Consider the following 22,635-nt stretch of genomic DNA (forward strand, 5'->3'; position numbering starts at 1 on the left):
TGGCCTTTGCCTCTGGCCAGAACTTATAAACAAAACCCAGGATGTGCACTGGAGCATCCTGCAACCCCTCCAAGCAGGACCCAGGTCCAAAGGGGCCTTGCGCTGCCCCACTTTCCATCAATAGCCGCTTTCTCAACTTTGTAGGCGAAGGAGTTCTGTGTGAAACCCACACTCCCAGGAGGCTTGCGCTGCGCAGCCAACCTGGTTAGAGCTGCTCAGGTGCTATTAACAGGGGCCTCCTTCCTGAAAGGGCCCAGTGACGGCACCCGGCGTCCTGCCCAGGGGATCGATGGCCATCGCTGGTTTCCTGTGTGCACAGACCCAGAAACCACCTGTGAGTCCAAGACACCTGTCTAAAAAGGCTGGTCTCCTCATCGACTGGTGTGCCGGCCTGTCTATACCCGGTCTGTCTACATCTAGTCTGTCTACACCAGGCCCGTGTACATCTAGTCCAGCGACACCCAGTCTGCCTATACCGGCCCTGCTTCCACTCACAGCTGCTGTGTATGTGGGACTCCTGACCCTCACAGCTGGAGGCTGAGATGTTTCTAAGGAGTAAAAACTCCTTTGGCCCAAAGCTGGTGCCCAGAAGGAAAAGTGGCGGTGCCTCTTTAGGTCTACGAGTCTACACACTTGGAAGAGCTCGGTGATTAACAAAAGCAACACACACTACTAATTCTGCTGAATTTAGAGATTCCCAGGCTCTGGTGAGAAGCCTCACCTGACACATAATTTTTCCAACCCGTAATTGGCACAGGAAGCCTAGCAGACACGTGAGACGCCAGCAGCTGGGGGCAGCTCTGGGGACTCCTCTATCAATGAGGCTCTTTCTCTCCTGATTCCACAGCCTCCTTTTAAACCTCTCCGTTATAACTGAGCCTGGGGTGGTGACTGCTGCAGAAAGAACCCCACTTTACCCCTCTCACTCCAATGTCTGTACTCCCTAGAGCCCAGAAACAGGCACACCTGGTGCATCTAGGTCTGATGTCCAAGCCCCACCTGGACCAGGCAACCAGGACCTGGGGGGGGGGGGGGGCCCAGGTGAGCTTCTAGGTCTTGTGGCGATGTTTCATGCTGGTGACAACACCACTGTGATCTGGCCAAAGCCTTCCTTCCCACACCAGGGGACGTCTGTCAGCTTAAAGTCCCAGGAAACCCCATGGCTGGTCCAGTTCACTTCTTCTGAGCCCCTGCCCAGGGTGACCCAGCCCTCCACTAACAGTGTAAGGGTCAGAGGACCCCAAAGGACTGACCACAGACCAGGGAGTAAGGCCAGTCTAGGGCAGGGTGAGAGCACAGACTGAGCAGACAGGCCAAGCTGGATCCAGGCCAGCTTTGCATAGACACAGGGCATAGACATGAGCAAGGTCTCACTAGGTGGGCAGATCAGGGAAGGAGCCTTCTAGTGATTCTTTCTTCTTTCTTGCAGGGTGCCCAGCCATCCCCTTTGACAGCTAGGGGCTGTATGGGCTTTCTGGAGGAGCCCACAACAGAGGACAGAATGAGGCCAAGCAATTCGAATGAGGGACAAGCAATCCAGAGAAGAGAGCCCAGTAGGCCAGGCAGGGTGTCTGTGGGACCAAGTTCCCAGGAGGAAGTGAAGATCTCTGAAGAGTCAACAGTGAGAGGGTGCTGTCCAGTGGACCCTGGAGGCTGATCCCATGGGCACCTATGGACTCTTCACCAGGGCTGGTGCCCTCCTCCAGCAGAGAGAGCTAGGTGGGGGCTAAAGCTGGCTTTAGAGCCACTCAGCACTGATAATGAGTCCATTATCTTTAACTCCCACAGCCTGAGAGAGATGGGTCTGTGACAGCAGGTCTCAGTGGACAACCTCAGAAAGCTGCACATTCCAGCTTGCTGAGATGGTGCCTTGCACCTTGGTCTTCCTGCATGCACATGTGTGCACACACACATACACAAACAGATGCACACACGCATATATGCATGCACAAACATACACAGAGACAGTCTCCCACATGTGTGTACACCCATATGCACAGGCACACACATATACACACATGCTCAGAAAGTGCATGGAAATTCACCCTACTCCTGTCTGTGCATCCCCTGGACTCAACCTCTCATTTTTTTCGGCCTCACTGCTCACCCAGATCTGTTCTCAGCCCCTGTTCAACAGCAGAGCATCAGAGTGAATCTCAGCACAGCTTGAAACTTGCATAGCAGTCGTGAGAAAAAACTCTCTAATTTGAAACTTATTTGTAAAGTGCAGTGCTAAATCTTCATTACCTGGGATACTAAATACTGCCTGCAGATTTTTCTTGCAAACTAAAAATAAATATATTAAAATAAATAAGTATGTAAATTATTTAAGAACAACACCGTGTATTTAGATCTAAGTTGTTTTTTAAAATCCCAAGAGTAAAATTCCTAAGGACTGGGACTTTCACCTGATAAAAACAGGGAGCTGGCTGTGGAGCCGCCTGTTTCCTTCAAGTACCTGAACATAATTAAGAAAGAACTGCAACAGGCTATTCCCAGTGCTTTCATATTCAAACAAGGGTTCTTGACATTTTACAGCAGCTGAAAGGCAAATAAACGCAGAGGAAGCCACTCCTTAAGCTGTGACTGCCCTTTCAGTCCCTTTCTCCCTTTTCCTAATACTTCCAGGTTAGGGTCCTGTAATGAGTGCCTCCCACCCTATTCCCCCCCCCCCCTGCCCCCCCCAACCACCAGCCCCACAACTGGACCTTCAAGCTATTTGTCAGTCAGTGACAATGGTATTGTTAAGGTTACCAGCAGGCCTAGCAGACACAAAGGTCTCTAAACATCTATGGGTGTCAAGATGGCCTAAGGGTAGAATGATTCTGCCAAAGGCAGTTGCTTCCAGGAAAATTCTGGCCACTCCAGCAGATGTAACTCACCTCACACCTTCCAAAAACACTCTTGGCCTTCCTAACCAAGTAAGGGCTTCTTTCTCAAGTTCAAAATTGCTCACTTGGCACATGGCTTCATCTTCTTGTATGTCTCCAAAACCAGACTCTGCTTTCAGGCCCTGCATGTATACCAAGGAGTTACACACAGGAGTGTTTACTAAACACTCAACCTGTGGGTCGCAACCATCGGAAAACACATATAGCATATCAGATATTTACATTACGATTCAAAACAGTAGCAAAATTACAGTTATGAAGTAGCAACGAAAATAATTTTATGGTTGAGGGTCACCACAACATGAGGAACTGTATTAAAGGGTCGTGGCATTAGGGAGGTTGAGAACCACTGGTTTAGAGGATCTTTAGAAGAGAGAGACAGGGAATGTTTGCCCAAGTGTTTACCACAAAGAAGGCTGGGCTCCAAAAAGAGTGTCATTATGTGAACATGACTCTGAGGGACAGGAAATGCCTGGATTCCACTAAGGCACTGATCTGGCATAAGCCAGAGCAAACACTGTGGTGGGCTGTGTTGTTCACAGAATCCCTGCCCACTGGCATCAGGCATGGCCATGTGACAAAGAAATGCGGTGGCCGTGGCAGATGCCAGTTCTGGAAGAAGCTTTTCGAGCCAGCACATGTGTCACCATTTGTTAGTCAACAACCCAGAGAGAGGCCTGAATCACTTGATGTGATATGAGTGTGATGGCTGGGTAGCCTGAGTGGGTCATCACTGTGCTGGTCACTGAGACTCGGGGTCATTGGTTACTGCAGCATCACCTGCCCATCCTGACTGATGCTCTCCAGGGCCTGGAACATGGATCCAGGGGACACTGAACTCAGGCCTTCGCCCCGTAGGGCAGCCACAGCACACACCTTGGCGCAGGTTACACCTCTACCGAGGCGCCCTCCTAGACTGAGCTGCCTACCGACATGTCAGTGCATCCTGAGCAGGAGCTGGTTCTCAGAGGCTTCCTGGATAGATCAAGCCCCACGAGGTAACTTGAGGAGTAGGACCTTGGGGCTCTGTCCCCCAACAGTTGGCACGGTGGCTCCAGGGTGAAAGGTCCATTTGGCATTTCTCGATCTTGTCTGTATTTCCAGACGGCTGAGACTGTTCTGAAAACAACTCAATTCTGAGTTTCATCACCCACAGATTTTGCTTTTCCATGGTATGAACACTTTACAGTTGTCAGGGCCAAATTAGGAGAATGCCAAAAGAAAGGAACCATTTGGGTCATTCTTCAGGGCTGTACCTTGTGTAACAGGCCCAAGAGGAGAATCTAGAAAATAATGTCTTCAAATATAACACTGAAAACATCTTCTCTGAATTTATACAAAACTTACTAAATATGAAACATACAACCACCTGACTTCAGCAACTTTAAGCTGGTGTGCGGATTACAGTGGATTATGGGGTGCCAGGGATCACTGACAATGAAAATCCGTTAACAGTGCTAAACACTCAGCCAGCCACAGTCTCCACCGGCCAGCGTGTTAGAACAACTCCCCTTTGCAATCTTACGCCCAGAACCGTGCTGGGATGGTTGCCAGAGGGGCTTCTTTCAAGTTTATGAGCAGATGAGGCAGTACTGCAACTTTCTTTTCTTTTCTCCCTCCTCAGATGCTCAGATCCACCTGGAGCAAGGACTTGCCAGGTGGCTTATGCCCCAATTTATTTTTAAACTGATCTCAAGTTCTTCCTTCTATCCCAGCTGCCCAGACTAAACTTCCTGTTGTGGAACTGGCAGGTGCAGCTGGGGTTAGACTGGGTTTGTTTGTTTGTTTTAAATATAATTTTAATTAATTTCAGAAAGGAAGAGGGAGAAATAGGAACATCAATGATGAGAGAGAATCATTGATCAGCTGCCTCCTGCACGCCCTCTACTGGGGATCGGGCCTGCAACCCGGGCATGTGCCCTTGACCAGAATCAAACCCGGGACTCTTCAGTCCACAGGCCGACGCTCTACCCACTGAGCCAAACCAGCTAGGGCTAGACCAGTGATGGCGAGCCTTTTGATCTCAGCGTGGCAACACTTTGAAAAACCCTAACTTAACTCTGGTGCTGTGTCACATATAGAAATTTTTTGATATTTGCAACCATAGTAAAACAAAGACATATTTTTGGTATTTATTTTATACATTTAAATGCCGTTTAACCAAGAAAAATCAACCAAAACATGAGTTCGCATGTCACCTCTGACACGCGTGTCATAGGTTCGCCATCACTGGTCTAGACTGTTCTTTTTTTTATTGTGGTTGCTTGTTTTTAATTTAATAAAGTTTTATTTTTCAAGATGTACAGCTGGTGGGACCTGTTGTTCACACATCTTCACCAGTAGCTGGGGCATCCCCACCCTTGGTGTTTCTGGTGTAAATTACGTGAGCTCTGTGCTTTGAAACTAGTTTAATGAGTCCTTTACTAAGGAGCTCCTGTAGGGCTGCCCTGGCCAAGGAACCACGGACCTTCAGTCTCTCAGAGACAACAGCTGGGTTTATGAGCTTATAGTTGGGAACTTCTTACAGAGCTTGTCAGATGTTGCTTTGTCAAACAAGACTAGGTTGTTGAGCTTGTCCCGAACTTTGCCTTTGGACCACTTCTTCATTTTGGCCTTGCCCCAGATTTGTTCCCTGGGTTTTTGTCTTTCTTGGCCAACCTTCCAGCATCTTTCTTCTTCTTCTCCTTGGGCAGCACAGAGAAACTCAAAGAACAGCTGCTACTACTGCAGCCTCGATAGGATGAATGGGTTAGGCCAGTGGTCGGCAAACTCATTAGTCAACAGAGCCAAATATCAACAGTACAACGATTGAAATTTCTTTTGAGAGCCAAATTTTTTAAACTTAAACTATATAGGTAGGTACATTGTTATTAACTTAATTAGGGTACTCCTAAGGCTTAGGAAGAGCCACACTCAAGGGGCCAAAGAGCCACATGTGGCTCGCGAGCCGCAGTTTGCCAACCACGGGGTTAGGCTCTTCTGAAGGAAGAACTCGGACCCTCCCAGGCGGCCATCAGGTCATCCACATACTGCCCACCATGTGGCCTCTGAACCTCCAAACTGTAATGCCACACCCACCATAGAGATAACTGAGGGAACTTCACAGTTTACCACCACATTCACACGTTTAACTTCTATGACTGGCAAAGCAACCCAGCCCCACAACTCTACATTAACTCTGCAATTACATCATCAGCCATTCTATCAAACCTACCTCCACACAGAATGGGCCTTGACCTGATGGGGTTTTATCTCCTGGTGAATCTGCCTGTACCTGGCACACTCAGGATCTTCCTCTGGATGTTCTTTGGAAAAGCTGCCTCAGGATCTCACCTGGATGTGTGGGGCACCCTGTGTCACCCCAGGTCTGTCCTTGCTGCTCTCTACGAAATGCTCAGCAGTCGGCAATCTATGACCCAGTGGTTGAAATATAAACAAAAAAGAACACTAGTTTGTGGCGTGAAAATTATGTGAAATTCAAATTTCAGTGTCCATAAAGTTTTATTGGCACACAGACACCTTCAGCCTATGGCTGCTTTTGTGCTATAAAAGGAGAGTTGAGTAGTTGTAATCAAGACCATGTAACCCTTCAAAGCCTAAAATACTGTCTGGCCTTTCACAGAAAATCTGCTGACCCCACTCTCAGGGAGGGAATTCCTGTCAGGCAGCCGAGGGGCAGCCCCACCCACCTTCCCATCTGCTGCGCCCCCATGGTGTGGAGCCTGGCTCAGCATGACTGCAGTTCTGGGTGAAGGCGTGGAGGAGGGAGGGCTCTGCTCACACCATTCTAATTCAACATTCAAGTTTCAACTAATTGTCAGTGACATGTGACCCTTCATGATTCAGCCTAGGACAGCTCTGCTCCGTGTGCTCTGAGGCTGGGCAAGTCGATGGTCCCAGCCTGCGATGGAGGGCATGGCCACCATGGTTCTGTCTGTTGGGGCTCGCTCATTTTTACTCATGGTCAAGTAAATGGAAAGTGTCTAAAGCAGTCATTTAAAGTCTGTTATCCTTTTTTTTTTTTTGTATTTGAAATCCTAATAAGCTACAGGAGAGTTCCCAAATGGGGGTGGCGGGGGGGGGGGCTATGAAAGTCTTGGGGTGTCCCTATTGTGTGGCATGTTAGGGAATGATGGCTGCATATGGGAAGTGGAGCACAACCCTCGCCACCTGTTGTATGATCACTTGGTCTGTACATAGGACAAAAGCAGCTGCAAGCACTTTTTAACTCCCAGACCAAGGCCTGCCATGGGCACAGGAGCCCATCACGCCAGCAGCGACCAGGAAGTGACTCCACCTTACAGTTCACGTGCCGATCCTGCAGTGGTTGGTCAACAGACCCAGTCCTGCCCTCAGCAGACAGAAGACAGAGCTGGCAAGATGAGAAACAGGCCAAAGGGCCCAAGGGGGTCCGAATGGAGGTGCCAATGAAGAGGAGGCTGGCTAGGCAGTGGCAGTGTCCCCAGGGCCCAAGGCAAAGGTGATGGTGGTGGGGGTGGCGGGATGATGACACCACATGTAAATGTCACCTGGAGTTCTATAGTACAAAGTCCCCAAGATTTCTGCACATCTGGTTTCTTCATATGTAAAACAGGAAAATTACTAAAATCGAATTCATCAATTATTCCACCATGGTAACAATTTATTTTATTTCAAAAGGACTTTAAAGCTTTTTTTTTTTTAATACAAAAAGGCAAATTGACAATGAGATGTTGGTTTTCAAGGATTTTGGCTGACTTTAATTCTTTTAGTTCTTTGAAGGTATTTGATAAAAGTGTACAAGACTGTTATTAACCACAATCAGCCCAGACTGGGTTTCTCCTGTCGAATGTAATTTCAGCTGGAAGTAAGAGTTCTGTCTGTTCCAAACCATGGCCGGACCATAAAGATTATATCAATTTAAAACATCTCCTGTACTCCTAATGACACCAAACTTAACTTTCTGCACTGGGCCGTCCATCAAGGCCTGGTCTATTCTTTGCTGCTTCATTTACCTGAAAAGCCCTTGGTCAGGAAAGGAAAGTGCTCTTGATATGTGTCCGTGCAATGGGATGTATAGTTTCTCAAGCATAAAGAGCAAAACTTATTCTCATCCTCCAAGTGTTCTGTTGTCCTTTTTGGTTCACATCACTGTTAAAATGAGCCACAACAAACCACTTCAAAAACAGACTAAGTTCCCTTTTGTCTGAGTCCAGCTGCTTTGCCAGCGTCTGCCTAGCATCCGGTCTTCAGCCAGCACACCTGGCGTCCCCACACCTTTCCCATGCAATTTCCAACAGAGAAACAACGAATTCCAGTTGATATTCTTGTGGGAGGGTTGAAACTAATTTTTCTAAATTGTAGATCTGACAGCAGATTCCACCGAAATCACCAATTACAGGTGTGATCCTCCCCCACCCCCAACACACACTCTTTCAGATTACATGCCAACATATATAAAAAGGGCGTAGGTACAAAAACATTGAGTGGGAGTGTGACACTGTATATCTGCACTGCTAGTTTAAAAATGTCACCTGATATCTTTCCTAAGCATTCTGTGGGCAGGGGTCCCGGCCACAGCTGGGATGTTACAGCTGTGACTAAAGTCAGGAATCGATCTGATTTGGGGTTCTTCAAAATGGGAGTACAGGAATCCTAGAAAAGTCCCTCTCAGACTGGCAGTGTTTCTCTGCTTGATGGTGCCTTTAAGGTACCTGGTACCAAGGTCCTAATTTGATTTTAACAATTAAGGTAAGGAGGACCCAATGTATGGCATTAATGGAAAGCACAGATGGGCATGCGCTTTAAATTACCCATGATGCCTGTGCTTTTCCTAAAGGACCTCATGCTTTTGACTTAATCGTTCATTTTGGTGGGACAAGTGATGACTGCTGACCCTGGGCTGAGGTTGTCTGGGAATTGGTGCTGGACCTGGACTGAAGCACCTTTTGTTTTTTTTCCAGAAGGAGGATGGAGTGAAGGCTTCAAAATTGCATGTCTGGCTGGGAAAGCTGTGCAGGAACACCTCAGGAGGCAGTATGGAAGTGCAGGAAGTGGCAGATGGTAAAGCACAATTTAAGGTATTTTATGGAAAATGCAAACTCTATACACATGATAATAACCAAAGTTATTCTAATGAGAAACCTATGATGTATGTATTTGGAGTGCTAAGTAGTCCTTTGCATGGCCTCCCTGCCCAGGAAAGCCACCAGGCAAAGGCAGGCCTGGCACGTAGGCTGCACATAATGTGGATAGGCTCCTGGCATTTCCAATGTGGGGCACAAAGAGGGACCAAGAAAGACATGCGCAAGAAAACTGTTGGGGATCCTGAGTCTAAAAATGAAGCCAGAAAACCTGGAGCCCAAATCCACACTCGGAATGGGCATGGCAGGAAGCTTACCAACTGTTGGTATTCCAGAACAGGGGAACTCTGATGCAAGTAAGCAAAACACAGCATGGAGGAAAGGTGTTGGTGCAAACTGGAAAACCACTGACAAGAGGTGTAATGCCCAGTGGTGGCCAGGCTCAGTGTACAAGCAGCCTGGACCTGGCAGAGACCTAAGAGTGGGCTGGCCTGTGAGGACAGAGGGGATGTCCACATCTGCTGGGGGCTGGCTGAATGCTGTGTAGTTGGCATGTCTGCACAGCATGCCTCTGAAGTGCTCCCACCGGAATTACAGCACCTAGCTTTGGAAGGGACTACAGAGACACCCAGTTTATGAGCACCCCCATCTACAGTTGGGACCAACCTTTATGGTTTACAATGCAGCATCAGGAGGAAAAGATGCCCCAAGTCACAGGGTTCCCCAGACAATGAATGTGGGTTTTCAACTGTGATCCTGGCATTACGTCTCTTTTCCCCCTTCAAAGTGTTCAAATTTGGACAATAAGTAATATGACCACTCTGCTTATAAGATGTGGGCTTCCTTGAGCCCATAAGGTGGTAGTTTCAGCTCAAGTGATCACAGGTTAATTACCCCGTATTTTCACAATTTGCTTCTCTCCCAACTGGTCTAACCTTTGAATGAAGGGTGGGAGGCAAATGCCAATAGAGATGATTGAGAGGTAGAAGTGAGTAGAAGTGAAGGTGAGTGAAGAGTCAGGGTAAATGAGGGTAGAGGTGAGTGAGGGTGGAGGTGAGTGGGGAGGAGGTGGGTGAGTGAGGGCAGAAGTGGGTAAGGGTGGAGGTGAGTGAGAGGTGGAAGTGAGGGAGGGTGGAGGTGAGTGAGTGGTACAGCTGAGGGAGGGTGTCCTTGAGAAAAGATGGAGGTAAGAGGGAGGTGAGAGAGGGTGGAGGTGCATGAGAGGTGCATAAACCTACTGGCTGGGATTTTAAGGTTTCTCTGTGATGATGATAATAGCAACCTTAATGCCTCAATTAAGAAATTGAATAAAGAAATTTCATACAGCCACTTAAAATGAATGCAGATCTGTATAAAATGAGTGGCATCCATGACATAGTAAATAAAAAAAGCAGGTTATTAAATAGCATGTAGAGTGTGATCCCATTGTTAACAATGAAATATATTCACATGTACATAGAAAAAGCATGGATGGATCTACCTCATAATATGCAATTGAACTCTGAATAACAGATTTAGCATGTCACTTTCTGTATTACTTGATTTATTTTTTTTCTCTTCTTTCCCAGTGAAATGAGCATGCATTAGTTTAATAATTAGAAGAAATTTGCTGTCATCATTTTGAAAAATTAAAAGCCTTGGAAAGAAAATGAAATTAAACATTCTACCATCGTCACCATCTTCATGGATTTGTGTTTGTATCTCTGCGATTGTGATTAGGAGATAGTCTAAAGACTGAGCACACCAAAGGGATATTCCTGTGGGTATTTCTAAGCATACCTTTTGCCACCTGCATAGATACTCAATGCATTCCTTAATACATCACACCATACACTGTAGTTGAATGAATAAACACTGAAAAGTGAGACTGACAAGCAAAATATTGCAAAAGATGAACAGTTTCATAAGGACTGGAAGAAGTCATAACAATGGAAAATAATAACTTCCAATTTCATCTTCTTAGATTTGGATTAACTTGTGTTCAAGGTGATTCAATGGATCCTAGAATCAAGGCAGAGCAGGACAGGGGCTAAGTCACTGTGAGCAAAGTCCCCAAAAGGTGTTTCCCATTAGCTTGTCTACACCATATCTCTCCTCTTCACCATTGTTGCCTTTGGTGGCTGTCACAGATAGGAGGGCTGAATGATGCTTCCCCAGAGCACACACCATTGCTTTTTTGTCCATTGCTTGTGCACTATAATAGGACTTTCCTCTAGAGATACGGAACAGACTACTGGTTCGAAGACAGGTTTCCCAACCTCCAACCTGGCTTTGATGACTTTAACCATGATTCAGGGGAATTGCTCTTGGTCCATATAAGACAATGCCAATTCAGGGACCATTCCAAATTTAGCAATTGGATGTCACTCATACGAGAGGAAAGTTGGGATGCAAGAAGGCAAGACACCCAGATTAGCAGGAAGGCTGAACAGATTTGTCCTGACAGCTGCAATAGGTGCCTCAGTAGCCATGTGACAAATAGGAATGATCTAGCATTGGACATTAAAAGAAAATCAAACAAACATTCAGTGATCACCTACTCTGGTCCTCAGCAGGCAGGGTGTGAGGCAAACAGGGGCACTGCTGGTGACCTTCTGGGCACCACAGCCCGTCTGTTCTCATGCCCCTGAGAGGCAGAGATGCACCAGCAGCAACCCCATAGGCCTTCTTCGGAGCCACATTCAACCTGGATGTCAGGTAAACCAACAGACTAAAGAACAAAACACAAAGGTGGTCCGGTCCTCAACCTAAACCTGGTTGGCTGCTGAAGGTGTTTTGGCAGAGCCTGGCTTCCCTGTTGTTCCTTCTGGAGCCGCTGGCCTGGATTCCTTCCTTGCTGCTAGCAGCTTATTTCAGCTCTGGCACACAAGTTTTACCAGGAAAGTGTTTAGATCCCATGGAGAAGGAGGGACTGAATGTTCACTCTAAAGGAACAAACACAGTCAATTTAGGGGCTTAATTTCAGCCCTTACATGTGAACATCAAGCCAGGAGCTTTGGAGCAGAGCCTTTGGACAATTTTTTCCTTGAGATCCATAGGGAGCTAAAATGGGGGGAAGAGAGGGATGGTGAAGAAATTAAAAAGATGAGCAGGTCTAACGGCCTGGTGACTACTTAGCCTAGTGGTCGGCAAACCGCGGCTCGTGAGCCACATGCGGCTCTTTGGCCCCTTGGGTGTGGCTCTTCCACAAAATACCACATGCGGGCGCGCACGTACAGTGCGATTGAAACTTTGTGGCCCGTGCGCAGAAGTCGGTTTTCGGAAAGGAGATAGACGAAACAAGTATACAAGACAAGTGTGGATGGGAGAGTTGGAAGGGGTCAACCTCAGCGAACATACCTCAATCAGATTGAGGATGTTTTTAGCAAAGGCCAGCTTAGGAGTGCCCTAATTAAGTTAATAACAATGTACCAACCTATATAGTTTAAGTTTAAAAAATTTGGCTCTCAAAAGAAATTTCAATCGTTGTACTGTTGATATTTGGCTCTGTTGACTAATGAGTTTGTCGACCACTGATCTAGACGAGCCTCAACTGGCCTGACTGGCCACTTCAAGTCTTTGCCACGTAACTGTTCCATGTCAGTAGGGTACCTCAGGAGATGTTCTCATGGAGATGACAGAAACACAAGAAAGAGCAAGGCCTCTTGAGTGGTAGACTTAGAAGCAGCATACTTGCACTTCTGCTTCATTCTATTACCCAAAGCCAGGCACATGGTCAAGTCCAGAGACAGAGGCAGAGGACACTTCAAAGTTAAATGCCCAAGGGGGTGGACGCAGAGAGGGTAAAAGATCATTCAACTCATCAGCAAGACCTATCAATTCTACCTTAGAAATACTTTCCACACCTGACCAATACTCCTTCTATCTTATTGCTACCACCACTTCAGTTCACCATGATCTCTCTTACCTATCACCACCTGACTGCTCTGTCCAAATCTTTCTTGTCCATTCCTTCTCAGACCATTCTCAATGCAGCAACGAGAATAAACTTAAAAAGAAAACCTGCTCTGACCACTCATTTAATTAAGTCTGCCAAATGGTTTCCTATTGTTCTCAGGATAAAGGTGAAAATCCTGACTAAGGCCTGAATTGTTTTCAATTTTCAATTGAGGGGTTATTTTAAAGCAAATAGGTGAACCTGGTGAAAGGGAGAAAGAGAGTGAAGAGGGAGTGTGGGAAAGAGAGGCTTTGTAATGACTTCCACGTGAGGACAGCCTGGGACCCCCCCCTTTCTCCAACCTCATCTCCTTCTGTCCTTTCTTTCACTTTATGGTTGGAACGCATCATAATTCCCCAAGTTGTACACTATTTCAAGCCTCTAGGGCAGGGGTGGGTAAACTTTTTGACTCGAGGGCCACAATGGGTTCTTAAACTGGACCGGAGGGCCGGAACAAAAGCATGGATGGAGTGTTTGTGTGAACTAATATAAATTCAAAGTAAACATCATTACATAAAAGGGTACGGTCTTTTTTTTTTTTTTAGCTTTATTCATTTCAAACGGGCCGGATCCAGCCCGAGGGCCGTAGTTTGCCCACGGCTGCTCTAGGGTCTTACTTGGACTTCTCTGTGTCCATGTAGATTTCTTTTTCCCTCCTTTTGGTACGGATTCAAAACCCTCTGCCTTTCTCCTTTCCTTCTTCTAGGGAAGAAGAGAGGAGAAGAGCCCTGAGTGGCTTGGCTCAGTGGATAGAGCGTCAGCCTGCAGACTCAAGGGTCCCAGGTTTGGTTCTGGTCAAGGGTATGTACTCCAGGAGAGTCTTTCTAATTACCTTTTCCTGTCTGTGCCAGGTCCTCTCCCCCGGGGCCCAGTGCTATCCTGTGCTTCTCTCTGTCATGGCTCTAGGCATATTGGACGGAAATAACCACTCTGGTCCTCTTTTCTAATTACAGTGCTTCTCAACCTTCCTAATGCCGTCACCCTTTAATGCGGCTGCTCAGGCAAGAACAGTTAATGGTGCTCGCTATCGCGACATGATAATCCATTTACCAGAGATCTATTCAGTACATAACCCTATACTGTATACTTTATGAATCAATAAAAAAATTACAATTTGTAATGGTAAACCTGTGTTTTCTATCAAAATTACTTCTTGCGTGAATTTTGGGACACCCTTATTTCGTAGGCTCAGGCTGAGTCATGTGTCAATCCCAGATCCAATCACCGTGGAGACCATGAGAGGTTTCGAATGAGTCAAGTGCTCTTCTTATTCCATTATAAAAGTCAAGAAGACAGGGTCAAGTAAGAGAATGGCTGCTTCCAGACAAATCACATGACTGCATTTTTGCTTTATGTGTAGGTGTGAGAGGAAGGTGGGGGAAAGAAAAAGGATTCCCCAGAGAAAGGGGTGAGTTATTAAGGGTATTTTCAACGAGAAGTTTGCTGGGAACCAACAATCCACCTACTTATGTCCAGCAAAAAGATTAATAAAATCAACATATATATAATCCAACTCAGAACCTTTCTTTCCAAGCTGTTCATCCACCCTATTTCTGTTAAGAGAACCCCATATTCTCAGAATCTAAGGGCTGATTTTTTCACAAGAAGGACATAATGTCACCTTCCTCTCCCTTTCAACATGATTTTCCTCCTCTACTGGCAGGTCTAAGCAGTCTTCTCCCTCCAACCCCACCGTCAGAGTTTCATAAAGTCTTAGTAGATTAGCATTTCAGAAGGGAAGCTCATTCTTACAGGTGAAAGAAGATCCCAGTTCCTTCTAATTCAACCAGTCACACTGGAGTTGCAACAGGTGGGTCATTCCAAAAAGAAAAAGGGAAAAGAACAAGAAAAAGAACCATTCTTTTAAGGTTTTGTTTCTCTAATTGCTACCCATTCCCACTGAACCCTCTACCATCCATCTACCCTGTTGTTTGTCTTTGACCATCAGTGAGAGACTCCATCTAGAAGGAGTACCTCAGGGGAGGGGGCATTGCACTCTTTGTTTCTAATAGTTACACTGTGCATTTAACACATTACAGTCCCTGTAGAGTGGGTACAGTCAATGGTGAAGTAAAGGGGCAGGGAAAACTTCAGAGAAAAGCACAGCAAACTACTAGTGTTCTGGAAGAACTGCAATAATAAATTAGAGATTAGGATGAGATAATAAGTAGTCAATATACCCATCTCTCTCCCAATATTCTCTCCTGATGTTCTCATCATCTTTTAATGTAAATAAACATGTACACGTGGTTATGCTAGGGTGAGGTGATAGTAGTATACAGGTGTGACAACTCATCCGAGAGGTTTTTGAGCCTGAGTCTGAGATACAACTGTTAAATTGGCTTTGCAGAGAAGAAATCTAAGAGGATGAAGTCAAAGGAATGGGATGGAAAACATACACATGGTGCAACCTGCTCTCTGGAAAAGGACTATTAAGCGAAGACTTTCTTCCAGACCGAGGCTGACCAGAGATGCCTTTTAGTCCACAGGGAGCTATCCTGTTATTCTTTCAAAGTTCTCAGGGGAATATTTCTGAATATTAGAGACATGGAAAAAAATGACATATTCTCCTTTTCTCTCTCCTCATGTAGGGATTTCACAATGTAACTACAGGGGCCCTCTGGAATTCTTTCTCTCTCAATGATCAACAAGAGGCAAACGTGAGTGCTTTAACCTCAAACACTGGTCTCAGCTGAATCTACCAGAAAAAAAAAGGTGTAAGAGTGAACTTTGTCCTATCACAATACTTTGGATCTTCACCCAAAACCAATACTTCCATCCTTGGAACACATCATAATTCCCGAACTTGTACACTATGTCAAGCCTCTGGGGTCTTACCTGGACTGCTCTGTGTCCAAGTAGAGTTGTTTTTCCCCCCATTTGGTACGAATTCCAAACCCTCTGCCTTATGCAAAAAAAAAAAAAAAAAAAAAAAAAAAGAGAGAGAGAGAGAGAGAAGAGTGCAGATTGGTTTGGCTCAGTGGGTAGAGCGTTAGCCTGTGGATTGAAGGGTCACACGTTCTATTCCAGTGAGAGAGAGAGAGAGAGAGAGAGAGAGAGAGAGAGAGAGAGAGAGAGAGAGAGATATTGATTGATTTTTGTTGTTAATCCTCATCCTGAAGATATTTTTCCATTGATATTCAGAGAGAGTAGAAGGGAGGGAAGCTCCAACCACTGAAACCATACTGGCCAGGGTTGAGTGAGGAATTTTTATTAGTCACTAGTAAATTATTTGACCTGTGAACCCTTTCAGGACAGTGTGTCAACTGCAGAAGGCATGATCAGGCTTGCTGAACTCTCACAAGGATCTGGCAGGAATTCTGTAAATAATGGCAGCAAATACAGAGTGATGGTGGAACACAGTGCAGAGATGTGTGGACATGGGCAAGTTGTGAGGATGTAGATATCATGTGCCTGCATCCAGGGACATTTGGGGAAACAGAGGTGTGTGGTTAGAACATGCACCTGGGTTCTCTGGTCAGTGCTGTCCAAAGCCCCTCTCCTCCCAGGGCGGGGGTGCTGTTCTCCCATCTCACATGCTGATTCACCAACAGTATTTAAATTTAAAACCAATGAGCACTGAGAAATGTGTTGTCTATGAACAAAGTCTGGGGAGGGAAACTGAGAATGAAGCACTCAAATTAGAAATGAAGAAGTAAAACTGTCTCTTTTTGCAGATGATCTTATATATAGAAAATCCCAAAGAATCTACAAAAAAACCTACTAGGGCTAATAAATGGATTCAGCAAAGTTGCAGGGTATGTGTTTGACAGTAGGTTCAGGTAGAGGGGGTTCCTAGCCAGGACTGATACCCTGTGTTCTACTCGGCCATGTGAAGAGACCCATGCTGGTTGCCGGTGGTCATGGGGAACAGCCAGATGAGATCAACCAGAATGCACTGATTTCGAGGCTTTGTGTTCATATTGCCCTTGGCCCCTTCTCAATCGACTTCCCAATGTCCTTGTCTTGGAGTTTTAGGTCGATGGCTCTCTCAAATTTGCTCAGAAGCTGATTATTAGAAATGGCTTGTCCATTCTTATAGTCTGCAATGACCTGTGGCTTCTCATTGATTTTCATCCCTAGATCCTTCTGCATCAGTCCCTGGCCCTGTGGATCACCCTGCCGACCTCCAGGGCCACCCAGTTGTGGTGCAGCTCCTCAGTCTCCTGGTCCGGCTTGGCATGTTCTTGGTGATCGAATGCTGTTTGTTCTGGCCGGAAGCCCATTTTGTGGAAGTTTCCACATCTCCTCTTCTCTGAGCCACTAAGATGGCCTGCCTGGACTTGGCATGTGCAGCTATGGGGCCCTTCTTGTGCAGCATCTTCACTGTGTCCCCGTTGCTCTCGGCCATAGTAGGGCGGGCAGGTCCAGTGGCTCTGTGGCAGCTCCATGTTACATGTATTTTAACACAATTCAAAGAGTCACATAGTGTATGATTCCATTTACATGAAATATTCAGAGTAGATAAATCCACAGACAGAGAGCACATTAGTGCTGGGAAAGGGTGGAATGGGGGGAAAACACTTAATAGGTGTGGGGGTTTACTTTGAGGTGACATAAATGTTCTGAAACTAGATAGAGGTGGTTTCACAGCACTGTAAATGTTACTAAATGCCACTACACTGTTTGCTCTAAAATGGTTAATTTTATATCATGTGAATTTCACCTTATAAATTATTTTTTTAAATTATTTATAGTACCTTCCAGAAATTGTGCTAAGATCTTTTTCCTCCTTTGCTGCTGTTGCTCTCTATACCCAACCCTTGTACATGATTTTCCTATGTAATGTTGTGCTTTGGGGACAGGTTACATTAGTCTCCGAGGATAGTCAGCACATGTCACTGGCCACTGTGAGTCTCTGTGCTACAGTCAAGGATGGTAGAGTCTCTGGACACACAAATGTCAGTTTGAGAATGAAATGCTCACACCTTTGCCCACTGTGGTGCTCCACGCTGACCAAATGCTTGCTCCAATTAGGTTTTCTTTCTTTATCTTTTAAATATATTTTTATTGATTTCAGAGAGAGAGAGAGATAGAAACATCAATGAGAATCATCAATCCGCTGCTTCTTGCATGTGCCCTGACCAGGAATCCAACTGTGACCTCCTGGTTCAAAAGTCAGTGCTCAACCACTGAGTCACACTGGATTAGTCTGAATAATCCAGAAGAAAAGCTCTGAGACCTTGGAACCAAGTTCATGGCTATTGATTTGGGCACTTTCATAAAACATTTCTTTTTTAAAAATTGATGATTATGTTGTTCGAAACTGCACATAATAGCAATTATCATCCCTCTTCTCAGTTGATATCTTTGAATACAAAAATGCCTTGAAGATAACTTCATTGAATATTTTTCCTTAAGTGATTTGACAACAAATTAAAACTTAATCCTCTTTACCTCTTATTTGAGGTAAAATCTCTCTCTCTATAGAATCACAGAATAGCAGCTAACATTTTTCAGGTACTGCAGATGCTCTTCTAAGCATATGGTAATGCTGTTTTCATCCCCATTCTAAAGATGGTGAGTGGAGGGGCTTGCCTGCTCACCCACTCATGGGGAAACCAGGATTGAACCCAGGCCCCTCCAGCTGCACAGCCTACATCCAAACCACTGAGCCACTGCCTCTGTGCCACACTGCCCTTTGTTTCATTCTAGCAGGGACAGAGTCAAGAGCTCTCAGAAACTCATTCCAACCCCGTCACTCTCCAGGCAAAGTCACCTGATGGCCACAGCTCATTACAGGTCAAAGAGTTTGTACTAAGCCAAACCGCATCTCCTCCACTTGACAATGAAGGGAGGGGTCATCCTCCTAGCTGCCCTTTCCATTCATTTGAAATTAATTCAGGCATTTCTTTTCTGCTCTGTTCACCATCATCCCCACCCCCAAAACACACACACAAAGCACACTCATTACGTCACACCAGGGTTTACCGAGCCTTTCTCTGTAATTGTCTTGGGTCGGCTTTGACTATATCCCACTTAGACAAACAAGGTTTCCCTGGCTGCTCCCTCAGATCCCACAGGGCAGGCTCTGCATCTGTGTGGCCCAGAAAAATTGGGGGCTGGACAGAAGAGTGAAAGTGGGCTTTAGAAGAGGGGGAAGGGTCACCATCATGTGACACCTACTGTGTGCCATGCACTATTCCAGGCATCAGAGAAACAAGGAGACTGAAACAAAGCCTGGGGAGACAAGCAATTAAGGAGAGCCAGACACCGGTGATTTTTAGACTCTCGTATGGAGAAGACCCACATATGGAGAAACCAAGCAGGAAAGGGGCTGGGCGGGGGAGGTGTGAGGGCGATGCCTACCAGGACTGGGGGTCCCTGGGTCAGGGGGCTGTGCGCAGGTGAGGTACATCTACTTATTACCTGGCTGACTTGACCAATTCTAGTGTAGAACTTGAAATTAGCTAATTTCTAACTGTTGTTGCATTAGATTTAACCCCATTCCTCAGTCTCAGAAACATAAGTAGTTTTAAAGTGACGTAAATGAAATTCACCACAAGGTATCTTTTGCACAATCTGATTTTCTGAGTTGGGGAAAATTCTGTTAGGTCAGACACTTGTCTAAAAGTATCTGAATGCTCTGTGTTTGAGAATTTGGGCCCAGATGTGAACAGAGACACCTGGAAAGGTGTCCCAGATATCAGGACAGAGGCAGCTTTTAACTTGAGGACGTTTAGCTAAATGATGAACTGAGTTTCCTTTCCAGAAGCATCTACAGATCCATTTTTAAATTAGACCCTATGGTGCTCCAAGAGGTACTGGGGCCATGTGTTATTCCTATACACGATGCATAGACTGAAGCTCAGAGAGGCTGAACTACTGGGCCAAAGACCAACAGCTAACACAGGGTGGATGTGGATGCACATCCAATCTCTAAGACCCCAGGCATGTTCTCTGGTGCCTCTTCCCCTCTCCACAGGCACCTGTTCTCCTGGCCCTTTGTAAGGTACATAGTGAAGGTGGGATGCCTTCTCCTCACAGAACTCCAGATTCCCCACACACCCCAGGATCAACACGCGTAGGACAAGACTTTGCACCTCTCAGCCCACCCTCTCCAGCCCCACCTCCCTCACCCCAGCCTCCTCTCTTGACTCCCCACCCCTCACAAGTGTGCTGGGTTCATTCTCCTCAGCTGGACCATGAGCCCCGGCCCAGGGATGCAGTGAGGAAGCCTCAATCCCCACCCCCAGAGCTTCTGGACAGGACACAGAAGCCCCGAGCTCAACACTGAACTGTCACCTCACTGCTTTAGGGCTGCATCTTGGCTGGGAGACACAAGGCAACAAAAAGCCTCGCTTTCCACCATCTGTAGAATGGGTATCCCACCTGGGTGGGCTGCAATTAGGGCCTAGCAGGTGCTATATCAGGGGTGGGGAACCTTTTTTTTCTGCCAAGGGACATTTGGATATTTATAACCTCATTCACAAGCCATACATAATTATCAACCTAACACATTGTGGACAGATCACGAGAATTCTCGTGTTTTCTGTTCTAAGGTTTGTGGCCTATCACGAGAATTCTTTAAAAAGATATTAGCTTGTAAGAACATGTAATAAATAACTTCAAAATGCAATGGGTATTTAATTTTAAAGCGTGCCTTTAACATTTATGTAAAATGTTTTTTGTACTTGTTCAATAGAAACTTATCTGGGTAAAGCTAGCAATAAAACTACTGGTCCGCAATGTGTTAAAAATTAGCCGGCTATATTTGATCAAACATTTAATTAACTCACCCTTAATGCCTTGGCAGGGCCAGAACAAATGATTCCTCGGGCTTTACATGGCCCTCGGGCTGGAGGTTCCCCACTCCTGCTCTACATGACTGCTCTACAAGCATAAAGAGAGGACACATTAGTTTTGTGTGCACGGAGGGAGGCAGTGGCATGTGAACTGAGCTGGAATGATTCTCTAAAAAGAAACACTGCGATCCAGGGAGCAGGGGACTCCTATGTTGGGTTGGATGATTCAACCAGTGAACACACATCTTAGCTCAAATTCAAGGCCGACTTTATTTCCTTAGCTTTCACAAGTATCCACATGAGACCACCACCGTGAACGAACAGACACCACAGACACAAAGGTCTTAATTTCACCAAGGCCATTTGGACTAGACCCACACCAGACCCCTCCCATGGAATCAAACATGAGGCTGTCGTGCTAGCCACAGGCTATCCAGCATCCAGGCCCACCACCCAGTGGGAAGGGCAGGACTCTGCTCCCTGGGGCCCATCTGAACAGTCCACTCTGCTCCCCACCCAGGCCTCCTGGCACATTTGCAGACTAGACCCAGCACAGAGAGACCAGAACGCGGCCCCACCTCAGAAGCAAAAGTGGGTTTGTTGTCCGGGTGGCAGATGCCCAGCTCTGCCTACAGGATCCCATCCCGTGAATGGAAACGCGTAGCGGTTAAACATCTCCGCCTCCGAACATGCTTCAGAGAGCAAACATTTCCCATAAAGTGCCTGGAAAGTTCCTCCCGACCGAGAGACCCGGCCTCACTTCTGTCCACTTTGAACTCTGCACGAAGCTGAGAGGCTCACCCTCCTGCCAGCGCCGGATGCCCGGTTAGCACAGCCATCTCGGAAGGTATTAATTATGCACAGTTTCAACTCCATTTAATTTAATTTTGAATTATATGTTTTAATTGTTAATTAGACGCCCGAAAGTGCCAACCAAACTTTTTAAGTAAAAGTGCTGTTGGGCAACAGGAGTCGAGGGTAATTACTTCGCCGAAACTCTCCCATCTCGTTTCACAGGAAAAAGGGAAGCACAAACCCGATCCACTTTCTGCATTGCGCGCGGAGCCATGCAAGCAGCTTCCATCGCACTTTCCCAAATCGGAAACGGCTGTCTTGTTTTACTCGTCAATGATCATTATTTAAATCAGCTGACCTCCCAGCCTGAGTCAATCCTGGCAGTTCTCTCGGTGTAGATTCTGTGCCCGGTGCACCGCCGTTCACCGGCTGGTCCCACCGCTGGGCTAAGGAGTAACTTGGGAGATTCCCAGCGACAACCCCACAGCGTCTTCTGGTCCCACACCCCCACCTCCGCACTCCCTCCGGACCCCGGGAACGCACAGCCGTCTCGGAAAGCGCATTTTCCTCATAAATATTCATGAGGCGAAGGGAAAAGTTTGCTAAACTGCGTTCCAAAGACCGGAAAGCCAAGGTTCCTCCCCTGCGGCGGCGGCGGCGCCCAGGACCCTCTCCCCCCTCTCCCCACCCGCGGCCGGCCCCTACCTGCGCGCCCGCGCCCCTGTCGCCGGAGCCGTCTGCGCTCAGAGCCATGGCGGGCCGCCTTTGTCCGGCCTCGGGGGCCAGTGTCCCCGCGGAGGCGGCCGCGGGAGCCGAGGCGGGAGTGGGGCCCGCAGTCCGCCGGCGGACCCTCCCGGCCGCGCCCCCGGCCCTTGCGGCGGCGGAAGCGGTGGGCGGGCCCCGAGGGCGGAACCTCACCTCGAGGGGTCTCCCCGGCGGGGGCGGGGTCTGCACCCCCGCACCCCGCGGCTCCCAGGAGGGGGCGGGGCTCCCTGGAGGGAGGGGGCGGGGCCTGACCTCCCACCCACCCGGGGGCTTAGCGGGTGCGGGGCGACCGGAGTGCCAGCGCCCGGACCTGGCGCTCTCCCTGGGCGGGGCCGCGGGCTCCTGCCTCTTGGAGCTGGGGAGGGGGGCGGGGGAGGGGTGAAGAGCGGGGGAGGCGGGGTGGCGGGACGGGGGCATTTGCTTCTACTTTGTTCTCCCAA

General features: G+C 47.1%; 1 protein-coding gene and 2 pseudogenes across 1 annotated transcript in view; all 3 read right to left on the bottom strand.

Moving 5' to 3' along the window:
• The window catches only part of PLEKHG4B (pleckstrin homology and RhoGEF domain containing G4B), a 78,806-nt gene extending 56,460 nt beyond the window's left edge, over window positions 1-22,346 (bottom strand). Inside the window, exon 1 of the mRNA XM_036310697.1 lies at window positions 22,136-22,346. Within this exon, the coding sequence (XP_036166590.1) occupies window positions 22,136-22,183 (48 nt within the window). The 5' untranslated portion in view covers window positions 22,184-22,346. The remainder of the gene's footprint in view (window positions 1-22,135) is intronic.
• Window positions 5,215-6,603, bottom strand: LOC118655889 (annotated as a pseudogene).
• On the bottom strand, window positions 16,809-17,241 carry LOC118655890 (annotated as a pseudogene).
• Window positions 22,347-22,635: the final 289 nt, after the last annotated feature.

Source organism: Myotis myotis, unplaced genomic scaffold, assembly GCF_014108235.1.
Source record: "Myotis myotis isolate mMyoMyo1 unplaced genomic scaffold, mMyoMyo1.p scaffold_m19_p_5, whole genome shotgun sequence".
NCBI lineage: Eukaryota > Metazoa > Chordata > Mammalia > Chiroptera > Vespertilionidae > Myotis > Myotis myotis.